The 14,392-nt window shown below is 37.3% G+C and overlaps 1 protein-coding gene across 8 annotated transcripts in view; it reads right to left on the bottom strand.

The window, feature by feature from the left end:
• The window catches only part of LOC145687823 (uncharacterized), a 118,084-nt gene that overhangs the window by 71,746 nt on the left and 31,946 nt on the right, over nucleotides 1-14,392 (bottom strand). For all 8 annotated transcript variants that reach the window (XM_081761261.1, XM_081761260.1, XM_081761264.1 and 5 more), the window contains exons 4-7: nucleotides 13,486-13,921; nucleotides 10,068-10,203; nucleotides 6,490-6,654; nucleotides 4,912-5,110 (exon numbers count right to left, since the gene is read on the bottom strand). In XM_081761261.1, coding sequence (XP_081617387.1) covers nucleotides 4,912-5,110; nucleotides 6,490-6,654; nucleotides 10,068-10,203; nucleotides 13,486-13,921 — 936 coding nt within the window. The remainder of the gene's footprint in view (nucleotides 1-4,911; nucleotides 5,111-6,489; nucleotides 6,655-10,067; nucleotides 10,204-13,485; nucleotides 13,922-14,392) is intronic.

Here is a 14,392-nt window from a genome sequence, read left to right as displayed (position 1 = left end):
TATTTAATTCTCATCGTCACCGTCTCCTTTAGCCTAACCGGCATAATCGTGGGACGTAAAACTAAAGATTTCATTTGCACCCGTGTTAGTCCATCTCAAAGATATAACATTCTCCAAATTTTATGCCATAAAAGGGAACGAAAAAAATAAAAAGCATTCGTAAACCTGTACTATTTCATAACGTAATGAATCAAGACCATATTTTTAGTAATTTTAAAGAATCATCATCGACCTCTAATCCAAAACTCCCAATTCAATGACGTCATAGCAGGGCCAAGGTACCTCTGATTCATTCACACCAGCGTGCATGGCCCCTGAATAAGCATAAGCAAGATTTCAATAGGTGACGCAATTCCGGGCCAAAGCATCCCTGATTCATTCGCTATGGTCCATGGTGGCCCCAAATTGGATTATTAAGAGTGAGATTATTATTGGATTATTATTCTCACATACTAGACGTAAAAGTAAGAAATACGAATTGTTTTTCTTTCTGCGGAAAAAATGGTTTAAAGGGGTCTAAGCCCTTTTCGAGGTATTTTCAGAAAAGCTCAAAATCTCCAAAATGACGCAAACAATTTGCAGAAAAAGACGTACCTAGAGATAGACGAAAAGAAATTTTTGCACCTTTCCTTTGGGAAAATAGTCACAGGGGGGACAATGGCTCCCAATAGAAATGTTCGATATATATTCCATAAAGTTCTCCAATCCACAGAGGAACACATGCGGTGCAGATGAAACTGTGTATGCACGTACTAGTCGTAAACTTGTGAAGGACGTATGCCTTCTTGTTTGCGGAAAAGCATGTGGAAAGGGCCTACAGCCCTAACAAAAATGTGTGAAATATTTGAGAATTTTAGCAAAGAGGGAGTATGCATGGAAGAACGTCCCTATAGTTCTGAACACTTGCAAACTTCCAATGTCTTTTCCAAATAAATGTAAGGGTATATATGCATATATATATATATGTACGTTGCAGTGCTATTCAACCTTTTTTCTCACGTACCCCTAGACACAGTGCGCCGCCAAGTGTGTACCCCTGAAGCTGTTTTTTTTTTTTTTTTAAATAAATAAATCAAAATGAATTTATTAAACTTAATACACATGTTCTGATTAAAAAGGACAAACAGTGACCCAACAAAAGGACAATCAGTGTGCCAGTCAAAAGACTATTTACAGGGGGATAAAATGCACACCCGAAAAAAATTAACATGTGAAATTTTAAAACATATGGAAAACATCCATTCATACTGAGGGGGATTTTCCCCTTATCCTCTTTGATAAATCGCACACTGAGAACAATGTTAAAAATTATAAATAAATAAATAAATAAATAAAACAGTAACTTTAGAGGTAGCCTGTTAATGAAATGAGTGAGCTTGTTTCCGGGACGCGAACTCCTCGATTCTTGGTCGAATCTTCAAACGTGCGAGAATCACAGCTGATTCTGGATTCAAGCAATTTGTGTGCTTCATTTTTATTGATGTTAACGTAGAGAAACCATTGAAAATAATAATTAAAAAAAAATCTCGAACTATGATAATTCAATAAATATTGCAAATATGCTTATTTTAGGATTAGGTACTCCCAGAAACATCTTCGCGTACCCACAGGGGTACGCTTACCACCCGGTTGGATAGCACTGCGTTATAGGTATTTATTACCTTAATCCCATGATAATATGCACCCCAAATGGGCTTGGAGTACCCGACATAAATTTTTGGGGACGAGTTTATCGGCGGATTACGGGGCAATGTATATGTCCCACTCATAAAGAAACTACAGGTAAAAAAGGTAACCTTTGAAACGACATACTAGTACAGTGAAACCTCTCTAAAGCGGACAGTCGTGGAGAATCAAAAATTGTCCGCTATAGAGAGGTGTCCGCCTTAGAGAGGTTCAATATTTTCTTACGTAAATTAAGAAACAAGGTAATATGCAATTAGAAAAAAAAAATATTTTTGCATGAATCACGTATTTATGAATATTACCAAAATGTTACTGTACCTGCATTATCTTGCGCCATCCAATTCGAGGCACAACATGGGAATAAGATGTTATAAGTCTCTGCACTTTATACTTATTGTTACTTACTACGTTTTCGGTGTGTTGATTTAATCTGTGAGTTAATTGCAGTCCAGCAATGACTTTTTTAAAAAGACAATATGCGTACCCGGGGTCAAAAATACCAAACTTGTCTTCTGTTTGGTTAGAGATTCCAGCGAAACAGTAGAATGATATGTTATTCCAAACAGTGGGCAACTGTCAATCACTTTTGTTTCTGAAGCAGGTTGAGTGAGAGTGGAATGCAAGCAAAGGATATAAGGATGTTGTGAAACAGAGACCCTTCCTCTGGGTTGCTGAACAGACAGTTGAGGAGGCAAAATGTCACACCCACATGTTCTTCCTTGGTGACATACGTACGAATTACTAAAAGTGTATTTTTACTGCAGTTTCCAACTTGTTTCTAGAGAAAGTGTCCGTAATACGGAGGTAAATAACACCTATAAAAGACAAGAAAGACTGTCCGTGTCCGTATTAGAGAGTGTCCGTTTTAGAGAGGTTTGTCAATATGTTTTTTTCCTATTACAGTGTTTGGGGATTACAAAATATGTCCGTTATGGAAGGTGTCCGCTTTATAGAGGTGTCCGTTAGTAGAGGTTTCTCTGTATCTCCCGCCTGACAGAGAGGAAGCTGTTAAAGTGTCATTTACTGAACAAACAATGCAAGAGATGTGTGCTCTGAAGAAACGTACCAAAGGTTGAGTGTATATAATTGTAAATTGCCGCGTGGCCGGCAGCAGAAAATATCAAACTATATTATGAAATGTGTATAATGTTATCTTGCAATAGCAATTCCACGACAGGTCTTGCTTATCGCTGCATATGATAAATTCGAGCGATAGTAACTTTGTCTATGTGTGCAAAACATATGACCGATAATTGATAAGGTAATTATACTGGTTCGTAGTGTGGGCGACAACACACAGTTATACAATACAACCGATCATCTCCGCTGATGGTTCCTTGCTGGCCCACGCGTGCACGACACTCTTTCTCCTCCGTAACGTACATCTTGCCGCCTCAAAATCAGGCAAACTCACAAAGGGACGTTTCAGGTGTTAGCTAGATCACGTGTATTTTCCTACAACACAGCGTTAAAAGTTCTGTTGGACGCTTTGAGTAGACATTGTGAAAATACCCTACGCGCCATTGAACCAGAAGAGAAACATACTGTGCTACTTACAATACTTCAAGGTTTAACTTGGAAGCTGCAACCACTACATGTGTACTTTTTTTCGCTTCTGGAAGACATTTGTGCGCCGCTTTTCGGACACTGTTATCTTACGACAGTCTGATATTCATTTGCATCTATGGGACAAAATAAACTATAATCCTTGACACATAATCAGTTCTCCTCTCCAAGATATAAAGATGCCATCAAATACGCGTAGTATCACATTGGCTATACAACAGGCAAGCTGGCATAATTTCAGACTCCAACGGAGTTCTCCTTTGCCACGAATCGCATCCTGACATGTGACATATGTGGACAGGTTGCTGTAATTCGTTGTGGTTGGTAAGAGATTACCTTGTTTAAACATTTCTTTGTGAAACATTTGTTGCGTAAGATACTATGTTTATGAAACTGTCAGTCTTTGTTATAAAGTCATGAATAATACTTGCAATATGTATTTCTTTATGTCAGTCTAACATGTGCATTCATCCTTTCATCCGAACTGTTTGTGACCTTTTGTCGATTGTGGCGTTTCTAAACTATTTCGAGTCATTTAGTGGGAATGTGACTCCCCTGCAACCGTTTCTCCGTAGCAAATAAGAAATGCGTACGTCTTACTTGTATATCTAGTATGTGTATACGCCTTTTCTGCAATTGTTTGTGTCCTTTGGGAGATTTCGAGCTTTTTTGAAAATACTTTCGAAGAAGCTTACACCCCTTCAAATCGTTTTTCCGCAGAAACGAAAAAATACAGGTTACTTTATTTTATGTCTAGAATCTACCTGCAAAATTTCGTTGAAATCGGCGCAACACTTTGTGGATGTTGCATATACGACGAGGTGAAATCATGAATGGAGAACAAGCAAGCAATAATGGTAAAAAAAAAAAAAGATTATTTACTTATGTTGCCCTTCCAAACATTGGTCAAAGGAAGGTGCAGGTTCTCCAAAGTTGCAGATGAAACCCTTCCTTACCCACCGTATTCCCCCAATATACCTCCCACTAACTACTACCTCTTCCGTCATCTCGATCATTTCTTGGAAGGAAAGATCTTCCCCGGTGATCGAGCGGTGTAACATACGGTTCACAATGTCTCTGCATCACAGACTCCAGATTGTTTCGCCACGTAATCCACGATGGCAAAGTATGTAGTTGCAGACGAGAGTACTTTCATTAAGCAGGGATCATACTTTTCATGTGTTTGGCATTTGGAAATGAACATTTCATTCATACCAACCTAATATATTCAGTACGAATTGATTTTGAGTTAACATCGCTTTCAGCAGCGAGGCTATATGAAACGGGACCTACTGATTAACGTGGAATCTGAACCACATCAGCTTCCGCCGAGAATTGAACCCGTGTCTCCCACTTCAAAGGCGCGTACGCTAACCGCTTAGCCACGAAGGAAGTCACGAATTATACTGTATTCAATCAATTTGGTTAAGTTGCCATAATTTTCATGTGTTTGGGGTTACCGATTAATGTCATACGCATGTATTGGTGTAGCGTTTCCTTATTTAGAAAGATTGAAAAGGAGTTCCATTGATAAGCTCAAAACGTTTACTATATAACAGTTTTTTGAGGATGTACTTCGGTGAGTTGTCTTCCTGTACAGAAAAATGTATAACACCCACAAGAAACAATACTACTGAAAAATTAAGGAATGTCACTAACCTGTGTCTTCTTGCACTTTAGTTCTTTCGAATGCTGGAGTCTGTGTTGAATTCATTTGTTTCCCTTGGATGGCTAGCAACAAGTGTTCAGGGAGCGGCTCGTTCCTTGCAAGCAACCTGTAAGCCATGATTTGTATTCTTAAATGTTCCAGCTGAGTTGGTGTAAAAATCTGCTGGCCATCTTGTTGATTTCCAAAGCCCTGAAATAAGGAGGAAAATTAAATACTCATTAATTGTGTATATAAAATTGTTTTATTTCAAAACAGAATTATAATTACCAAATATACAATGTTAAGTGTACACATCACCTGAAACTTCACATTCAAAGTCATCTAATAGTTTTACAATATGCAAGAAACAACTGTGGCCTTTAGACTGAAAGAGACGAATGATAATTGTAAATGAATGATTATGAAAAAATTGGTAGAATGGAAATGTGGAATGACACTGTAGAACCCCAAGAAAATTCGCGGACACGATGCTGCCCACCACCAACTCGCATGGCCTGGGATCGAACTAAGAACCCCCAGCACCACAGGCAAGCGCTCTACTACTGAGCCACAGTACTCCTCATGTATATATAAAACATATTAATTCACTGATACCATGAATTCATCTAGATTACATTTTTTTCTCTATCGTCGATCGAAATTTAAAAATAGGAAAATAAATGAAAAGTAAGTTGTCGGAAATGAAGCAAAGGAAAACTAAAAAAATCCGGTTCTAATGGAAAATACAGGTTACGACTGATTGACTAACGAGATAGTGTTGCCTGCCGCCTGGTAATTTCATGATGATAAACTACGCATATGCGGTATAGTTACACATTGAATTCGGGTGAATATTAACTGAGTCAATCTATGTAATGAATAGATGACACCAAACAATATGATTTCCAATGTCATCAAAAGGAGAAAAACACACACATACACACACACACGAAAAGTTGTGTCGACTTTTTTTTTTTTTTTTTTTTTTTTTTAAATCTCGTGAAGCACTCAATGCTTAAAATTATGGCATTTGTACGGTTGATTCCAGTGAGTAATGTTAAGATTGAGATCATAAAAAAATGAAGAAATTATCACAGCAGCCAGCGTGACTTCAGTGAAACATGAACTGATTATAAAAATGAACTTTTAAATGACCTGTGAAAAATTTCTAAGATTTTTGTGAAACCACAAACAACCACTACAAACGAAAAGTGAAAGATTCATAAATCTAAAGGATAGTAATGTACAAAAAAGCATTTTATACTGTAATCGCATTTGTGTGTGCTAAGGGTTTTGTTATTTTCTTTTCCTCACGTATACAGAAATGTCCCGATTTCTTATTTAAAAATAGGCAGCTCTAAGTAAAAAGATTATGCACTTAAAACATACGGGCTCAGTTCTTAAAACTAATTTTTGAAACATTCGAAGTCTGGGTTATATGTGCTGGAATATTGTTTTACAGTGAGATATAAGCATGCATGCAAAATTTACAGAAAGGGTTAACAATTTATAGTAAAATACGACCCAAAATAGAAGAGCATAGGGAGTAAAACACATTCTTGTTAACAGGTAAAAATGTTGCGACTCACTTGATGTTTCTGTCTTTCTTTCAGCTCTGCCTCTAACTTTCGTTGTTTTTTTTCTAATTCATCGATTGTACGTATTTCTTGGAGGCCTTGGCGCTTTGTCCTTCTATAGGCTCGTAGATCGCATGCTGTTTTTAAGGCGGAATCAGATCTGCTACAAGCTATAACCTACAAATATCAATATTCATCAGTTTATATGCACAAAAATTGATTTAAAAGCAATTATACTTGTGCGATAAAAGCATCGATGTTGTTATTTACATCTCATTCCGCAAGAAAGATGAAACATTTATGTCTGACACACATGAAGACAGCACGAATTAGTTACATAAAGGAAACCTAAATTCTGAAGAGACAGTAACATAAACCAGCGTTACTATACGGCATGTAAAGTAATTGCATCGTCAAACTTTATACAGTGATTCCTTGTCATGTCTATGAGTGTTCTGCCGGAAAGAAATAATAGTTGTTCTATCTAGAATATAAAGTGGGACACTAACCCAGCACAGCAGGGGTAGACAGCCAGTTGCTTTCCCCTGCGGGTCAGAAATAGATACGACAAACTGAAAATCAACAGCTGGAGTAGAGGGATAAGCAGTAGGATTAGATATCACATCTGCAATAACTGTGTAATTATTATCTTCGTAACACAGGTAGTCACTGCATATGGCAATACACTTTGCATAAACAAATCTTTCTATGGTGTCATAGGGCCTGATTCTTCATAGAGGATATCCTTTCGAGATAACTAAGTTACGGGAACATCTTGCAAGCGAGTCATCCTAAACAATGTTGTACCATGCAATTTTATGACCAAGTCCCCTGTATTGGTGTGTCTGTTACAACTATATTACATTATTACACCCTCGGAAGGTTTAGCGTATTTTATGTTGGGCGTGCTATTAGGCTTTTGGTAAATATCTCGGTGAATCTGCTTATGCTAAACGTAATGAGCTCTTTTTTTTTTTAACGCAAAATTTTCAGGACATAAGAAATTATTTCTGCAGGGATTTATAACATCAACCGAAGAAAGGAAAATAAATCTTTGAAATCTTTCAGTTTAACGTCTCCACGATTATGAGCTTTATGCTAAGGAAGACTAATAATGGAAGAATCGATAGAATGAGAGTGTGGGAGGAAACAAGAATACCCCGAGAAAATCCACGGACACGATGATGTTCACCACGAACTAACTTGGCCGGGAACTGAGCCAGAGGTAAGCGCTCTACCACCGTGTCCATCCATAGAACTTTTATAATCGGTTAATTCTCAAAGGATTACTTCATGAGATTATTTACCCATTTTACAGATTATTCATCATCAATAATAATAATAATAATAATAATAATAATAATAAATATTTTCAAAATCGTGATCACACGAATTAGAAAAAATTAATCGTTTGCGACGCACTGAGAATGAATGAATCGTCGTTGTGAATACATTTTCTCAAACAATGGTAAGTAAAAAGTTGTCTTCAAAGTTTTGATATTACTGGTTCTCCTGACGATACTGATATGATTATAGTCATGACAAAATGATTCCGCAAAATATCAGTGAAGCGCAGTATTACTCATTAAATATTTCTGAGCTTTCTGACTGCGATAAAGATATGAAAGTATAGCAGAAGGTTTATGATTACGCCGTTATACAGTATGTCATATTCAGTAATAAATAAATCGTATTCTGCCATAGCTGAACAAACAGAGAAATTTACCAGCCCTTCAGTTCTAGCCTCCTCGTCTTGATCTAGCAACCGTAATTTTTCGGCCCTCCCTAACTTTACTTCTATCACGTTCCTCAATGTCTTAATCTCCAATAATATTGTTCTTTTCTTATCCGCTATTCATAACATTTTCCTATTCTTTTCATCCTTCGTTTGATTTCACCCTGAAAAATCAGACACACTGTATGTCGTACGAGTTCTGCCGAACTCATCGGGATAGAAGATGCCACCTAGGTCTGTTTTATCATATTGAAATACAACTAAAATTGAAAGCTAATGAGGTACTAGAGCACGGTGTGATTTCAGTAGTGCGCGGCAATGCCCGGTTCATCTTAGTGACGCACATTGTCAAATCATTTTCAAATGATAAGAGATAGATAGATAGATAGATATAGATATATACAAGAAATGGATTCTATTATAGAAATAGATGAATGTCGTGAGATCTCCGAAATAGGTATACTCATGTCCAAAATTATTGTCGCATGTCTATAAATATGTTGTTGTATGAATATAATTTAATAACGAATTCGCCGGGTAATGTCAGTATGTGTATAATCGGCAAAGACATGTATGTGCCAAATTTCGTGTCAAAACAGCAGTAAATAAGAACAATAAAACGAAAATAAAACTTTCTTGTCCATTTAGCAACATTTTGTTTAACTCATTCTAATTTTCGTATTTATAATTCTTTTCCTGTGAAATCTACCACAAATATACATTTCACGATTATACACACAGTGTCAACATTAAAAGTAACCTCCGAAATCATTATCATATTATATTCTTACAAGAATACAGTTATAGATATGCAACAATCATTGTGGACATGAGTGTACATTAAAATTCCCACACAAGCTTATTACAAACCAGAAATTATAATGGAGTCGCTGGCAAGAGGATGTGATAAAATGGGGGCCGTGATAGGAATTAAGTTGTGAACCACTATCTTACAGGACGCCAGTTCAAAACCCTAATCGAGGTGCAAAATGCACTTGATACCTTCTTCGCTTCACGGCCCACCAAGTTGTACCGCGATGGAATTCATGGCATTCCAGAACGCTGGCAGAAGACCGTCGATGCTGACGGGGACTATTTTTAATCTTCCAGGTACGTCTTAGGTTACATATCGATGTTCGAAAGTGGTGGGTGAAAAAGCGATAGAACTTTCCTGGTTACCTTTATAGCATGTGAAATATGTTATGAAGACTTCAGGTTTCCGAGTTACGCACAATAGAATTTATAAACCAATTCATTGGACATAATAAAAACAGAATAAATACCGTTTAAATAGGAATTAAATGTCAATCTTGCAGAAAAAATTAAAAACCATGTCATGGACGATTTATACGAGTATGCGTATTTCATTTGAAGGGCAAGGGAAAAAAAGAAGGAATGTCACAAAACTGCGATTTAATATTGAAAACCGCGTAAGAAGAATAGGGTTGCATATTTTGCCTCTTTTTACACGGACATTTTTCATCTACGTATGCACGGCATATACAGTCAAATAGTACCAAGAGTCACCAACAGATAGGACAAAGCTCCCGATAAAGCACACACATGGACATTGCTGGTTTTTCCCCCTTACCCTTCATTTGTGTATAGTTACGTTTCAAACCTCTCTCGACGTTTTCGGCAGTTTTTAAGTAGTAAAATAAAGACGGGCAAATGAAATACCTTTTTGGTTTATTTAGAAAACAACTGTTAAAAAGTGGCTTCCATTAACATTTAAAAAGCTTAATTACAACAGCTTGAATACAGTAAATCTATACAATCAAGAGTTTCGGTAGAGTATCACTCTGTACGTTCTTTGAGTACAGAATTAAGTCAAAGAGACAGTTCTTTCCCTTACCTGTGTTCGCAACTTTCTTTGTAAGTGAAGCAGTCGGAGAGCTTTTAGTTCTATCCGTGCTTGCATTTTTTCTTTAGGTGTAACCTTTGCCAAGTTATTTAGTTTTCCGATCCTATCTGCTATCCTGGAGGAGATCCTGAAACAAGAAAACCCTTGTAAACTCTCAAACTTATCTTCTATAAGACAGTGCTTTTAATGTTGTGCCAGTGTTGTATGTAACGAACGAGTATGAGGGAAGAGGGAACGGAAAAGGTGGAGGAAATGTAAAAGACCTTGGGTCCGGTTTTAAATTGCATGCACTGTATAATTTTTAAAGATATTCAGAAGTCTGCGATATTGATAAATGAATTGAAAACAAAACAGCATATGAACGGAGGTCATACAGAAATTTCAATTAGAGTATTTCACTCGATCAAGTCAACGAGAGTAAGAAAAGTAAGATTCAAAATCTTCAACTTTGCTTTTCAAAGTCATGAAAAATGGTACAATAGATGTCAGAATTGACTAACTTTTTGATTAAGTAAATAAGATGATCTTAGCAATAAGAGGTTCCAAAAAAGCTAAGTTAGATATTCATGTTGTGGCCTATCTTTAGTTTCAAGGAGAAAAGAAAAGAAGAAAGGTCATCAGCCTATAGTTAAGGTCAAACATAGATCCCGAAATAGCGTGGGGGCTGCACATGGGGCAATCATTTCATTCATAGACACCACAAGCGCTATTTCTTCTCATGTATAAATTACCAAGTTGTGAATTGGTCAAAAAAATATTACAAATCTCATGCATTCAAGTCTATTTTAATTTAATAAACACTAACATTTTACACGAGAACTGCTATACAGGATGGCCCAAAACTAGGTATACAGTCCAGTACTGATCTGCTCACTGTATTTCATATCATTTCTTATCGTTATCAAACAGGTAGACCTAGCTTCTTTATCATTTGTTCTTAATGGGTGATATCAATAAAACTAAGTAACTACTTCTGAGAAGTCCTGCTCGAGAATCGGAGTAACTACAGCTGGAGTAATCTCCTCCCTCAATTTCGTATCAATAAAACAAGCCACTACTCAGGTCTAGTCTGCTCCAGATTTATGAACGCTTACTCGCGCTTCCTCTGCACGTAGCACTGAGTCGTATCAATAAAAGAAGTGATTACTCTTTTATCCCATTCATCGCGCAGTCATTTCGTTGTTTTTAACCTATGGCGTAGTATCTTAAAAGCCATGAAACTGGCAAGTAGCAACGACAGCTTCAATCAAAGTGCATTTATGGATATTGTAAAAGAGTTTCCAGTGGTACTTTCAAAGTCACAGCTACCAGAAAGTAAACGAAGGAAAGCCGAAACTTTGAAAGTAATTACAGTGAAATGCAACGAAATATCAAATACATCTACGACTGAGACACAAATTCAAAAGAGAATCTTTAATATTTGAACGAGAATAAAACAAAAATAAAAAGGAGAAAAAATAAAAAAAAAACGGGAAAGAAGAAAGTAATACTGAAAAGATGGGAATGAACCTATTTGAGCTGATGGATGTTGATTGGAATCCAGCAATATCAAGATTAACGCGACAAGCGCATATCACGTGTTGTCCAAGGTCTTTGTAGATTGTTTGGCTTTAAGAACGAAATCAGACACTTGGCTCCTTTGTTTTCTTTTTAAAAAAGTCCAGCCACCCACGTCATAAATCACGTCCATCTGATTGCATTTGCCACACCATACGTGTCCCCTTTCGCCTTGACATAAACAAAATACATTCTCATATATACACCCTTTCTATCAACGTTCAGTTGAGTTGATTATTAGTTTAACGTCCTTTTCAGTAGTGTGCCTATATGAGACAGAACCCACTGATTAACGTGGAATCCGAACCACATGAGCTCCTGCCGGGAATCGAACGCGGGTCTCCTATGCCAAAGGCATGTACGCTAACCGCTTAGCCACGAAATAGCTCTTCCTATTAACGTATTACTCATACTAGGTTTCTTTAATGCCACTTGTGTGTAGTCAAGTGCTCCGATAGCACCCGGAAATATATATTGTTCTTGCCACTCTGCCTTTGCTGTTTGCATATTACGCACACTTCCGGAAACAATCCATTTTCAGGTAGTCATAGACAGTACTTTGAGCCACACCAGAATCCCCTGACATTCCGACCTGGAATCCCGGATCACTCACGTAACGCAAGAAAACCAAGGGCACCGATTTCTCTGTAAATTGGGGGGGGGGGCATTCAGATGCAGAAGGTATATATATCAGGATTTTAAGACAAATTGCACTCTAATTATGCCAAATATTGTATATTCATAAATACAATAGGGGGCCCATATGAGCTTTGGGGGGCCCGGGCCCCCACAGGATCGGCGCCCTTGAAGAAAACCCGCATCTTTTCATCATTACGTAGTCCACCACCCGGAATTTCGGTTGATTCTCCTTAAACAATGTTGTGCTAACCACTCTACATTTTCTTTCATAAACTTATAATGCTTTTTGTAATCTCCATTTCCAACATTTCTATGCAGTTTATAAGTTTTTCTACGTAGTAAAACAATCATATACTCTGCCATATTTCGCACGGAGTCACCTATTTAGCTTGCTCCACAAATTTGGAGAAGTTACTAGCATCACAGAAGAGTCTTTGATTTTTATTGATATCAAACGCGCAGTAGTTACTCGGCTCGAGAATAGAGGTGTGGTTACTTCAAAAGGGCGGGGCTTCTTCGAGGTCAGCCGAGACGACTAGTGCTCAGTTCTCTTTTTATTGATACCAATGCGAGTAACTACCTCAAAATTGGGCGTAATGAGTAACTTCTCCGTTTTATTGATATCACCCAATGTCTCTTTACTTATACCTTAAAACCGGAACAGACGAAACAAATAAACCCATATGCGAGAACGTTATACTTGTTAAATGCACGGGTATATACCTACTTTTGGGTCACTCTGTACAATCTTGCAACGATATAACTTTCTTCTTTTCTAGCATATTTTTATCTTTAGGCTGGGTCATATATTTAAAACATTTACTGTCCAACAGGGTCGCCCATGCTTTACGAGTGAAACCGGAAGAAAACTATAGGACTGCGGTGAATGGGCGGACAGTGCAACAACTCTAACAACGACGACGAGTCCTACGGAACATCGCCAAAATGGGACTGAAGGCTGCTATTGAATTCAATAACAGCCAAAATAGTTACTATTATTCATTATCTACTTATTTCATTTGAACTCTAACCATGTCAGACATTGTACAGTCTAATCCGAAAAGTGGAACAAAAGGTAAACTATATCAAAGTTTAGTTACAAAGTACTATACCCTATTCGTGCCATGCGACTGACAAAGGCACAGTAACAATTCAACGTAGAAATAATTTTAACCAAGAGCATAAACAAGTTATTTTACAATGAATATTCTACCTGTTTTCTCGTTCTTGAAGTATGATCAGTGGATCCACACCTGTAGGCTTTGCACAATGCGTTACCTCGTTCTGTGTCTGCTGTTGAGACGGAAAACTTTCTGGATCAAACTGAGTTACCACAAGTGGCAGAGCTCGTTGAGAACCTTGCTGTGGCTGTGTAGCTGGTGTCGGAGCCTGGAGAGGGACACTCTGAGGAATTGGTGCAGATGTTGATGCAGGTGGCTGATGCTGCGGAAAGCTGGAAACAACCGACGTCACTGCTGGCATTGGAGGAGTCTGCTGAGGTATACGTCCTGGTGGAGCCTGCTGTTCAGAGTTGGGAGGGGGTCCCATGAGAGACGTGAACTGTGCCATCGTGGGAGACTGAGTAAATGGCTGTCCCCATGGAGAACCTGGAGGTCTCATCGGACGCTGCATCAATCCTGACGACGCACCTTCGGAAATAAAACACACTTTCTCTTACATGAAGCATTTTATGTTAGAAACTTTCAACATATGTCTTGCTAAAGTATAATAATTTTTTTTTTTTTTTTTTTTTTTTTTTTTTTTTTAATCAGCTAAAGGTATTAAATCTTATGTTATAGTCGTTTACCTAAAAGGACACAAAATTTACAAAACACTTTTTCATCTTCCTGACTTTATATCATTGTATTTGTTGACTATAGCAGTAATTTTGTATAACCAAAATATTATAATTTATATTAGTACAAAAATGTATAATTGTCCCTTACACTCTTGATGTTGTTCTACAATGTGTAAAAGTACAATAATCAATTTGTCTACAATATTCTCAAATATATATATTGATGAAAGCAACTGGCTATATATGACAAGATTAAATTTGAAACAAAATATTATTTCAATTCTCTTGAATTAGAATTGTGGTCTACACTTTTAACTGATGA

Source organism: Thermobia domestica, chromosome 6 (genome assembly GCF_964235325.1).
Source record: "Thermobia domestica chromosome 6, izTheDome1.hap1.1, whole genome shotgun sequence".
NCBI classification, from domain to species: Eukaryota; Metazoa; Arthropoda; class Insecta; order Zygentoma; family Lepismatidae; genus Thermobia; species Thermobia domestica.
Note: the sequence above shows the minus strand (reverse complement) of the source record. Positions and strands in the feature narration are given on the sequence as shown.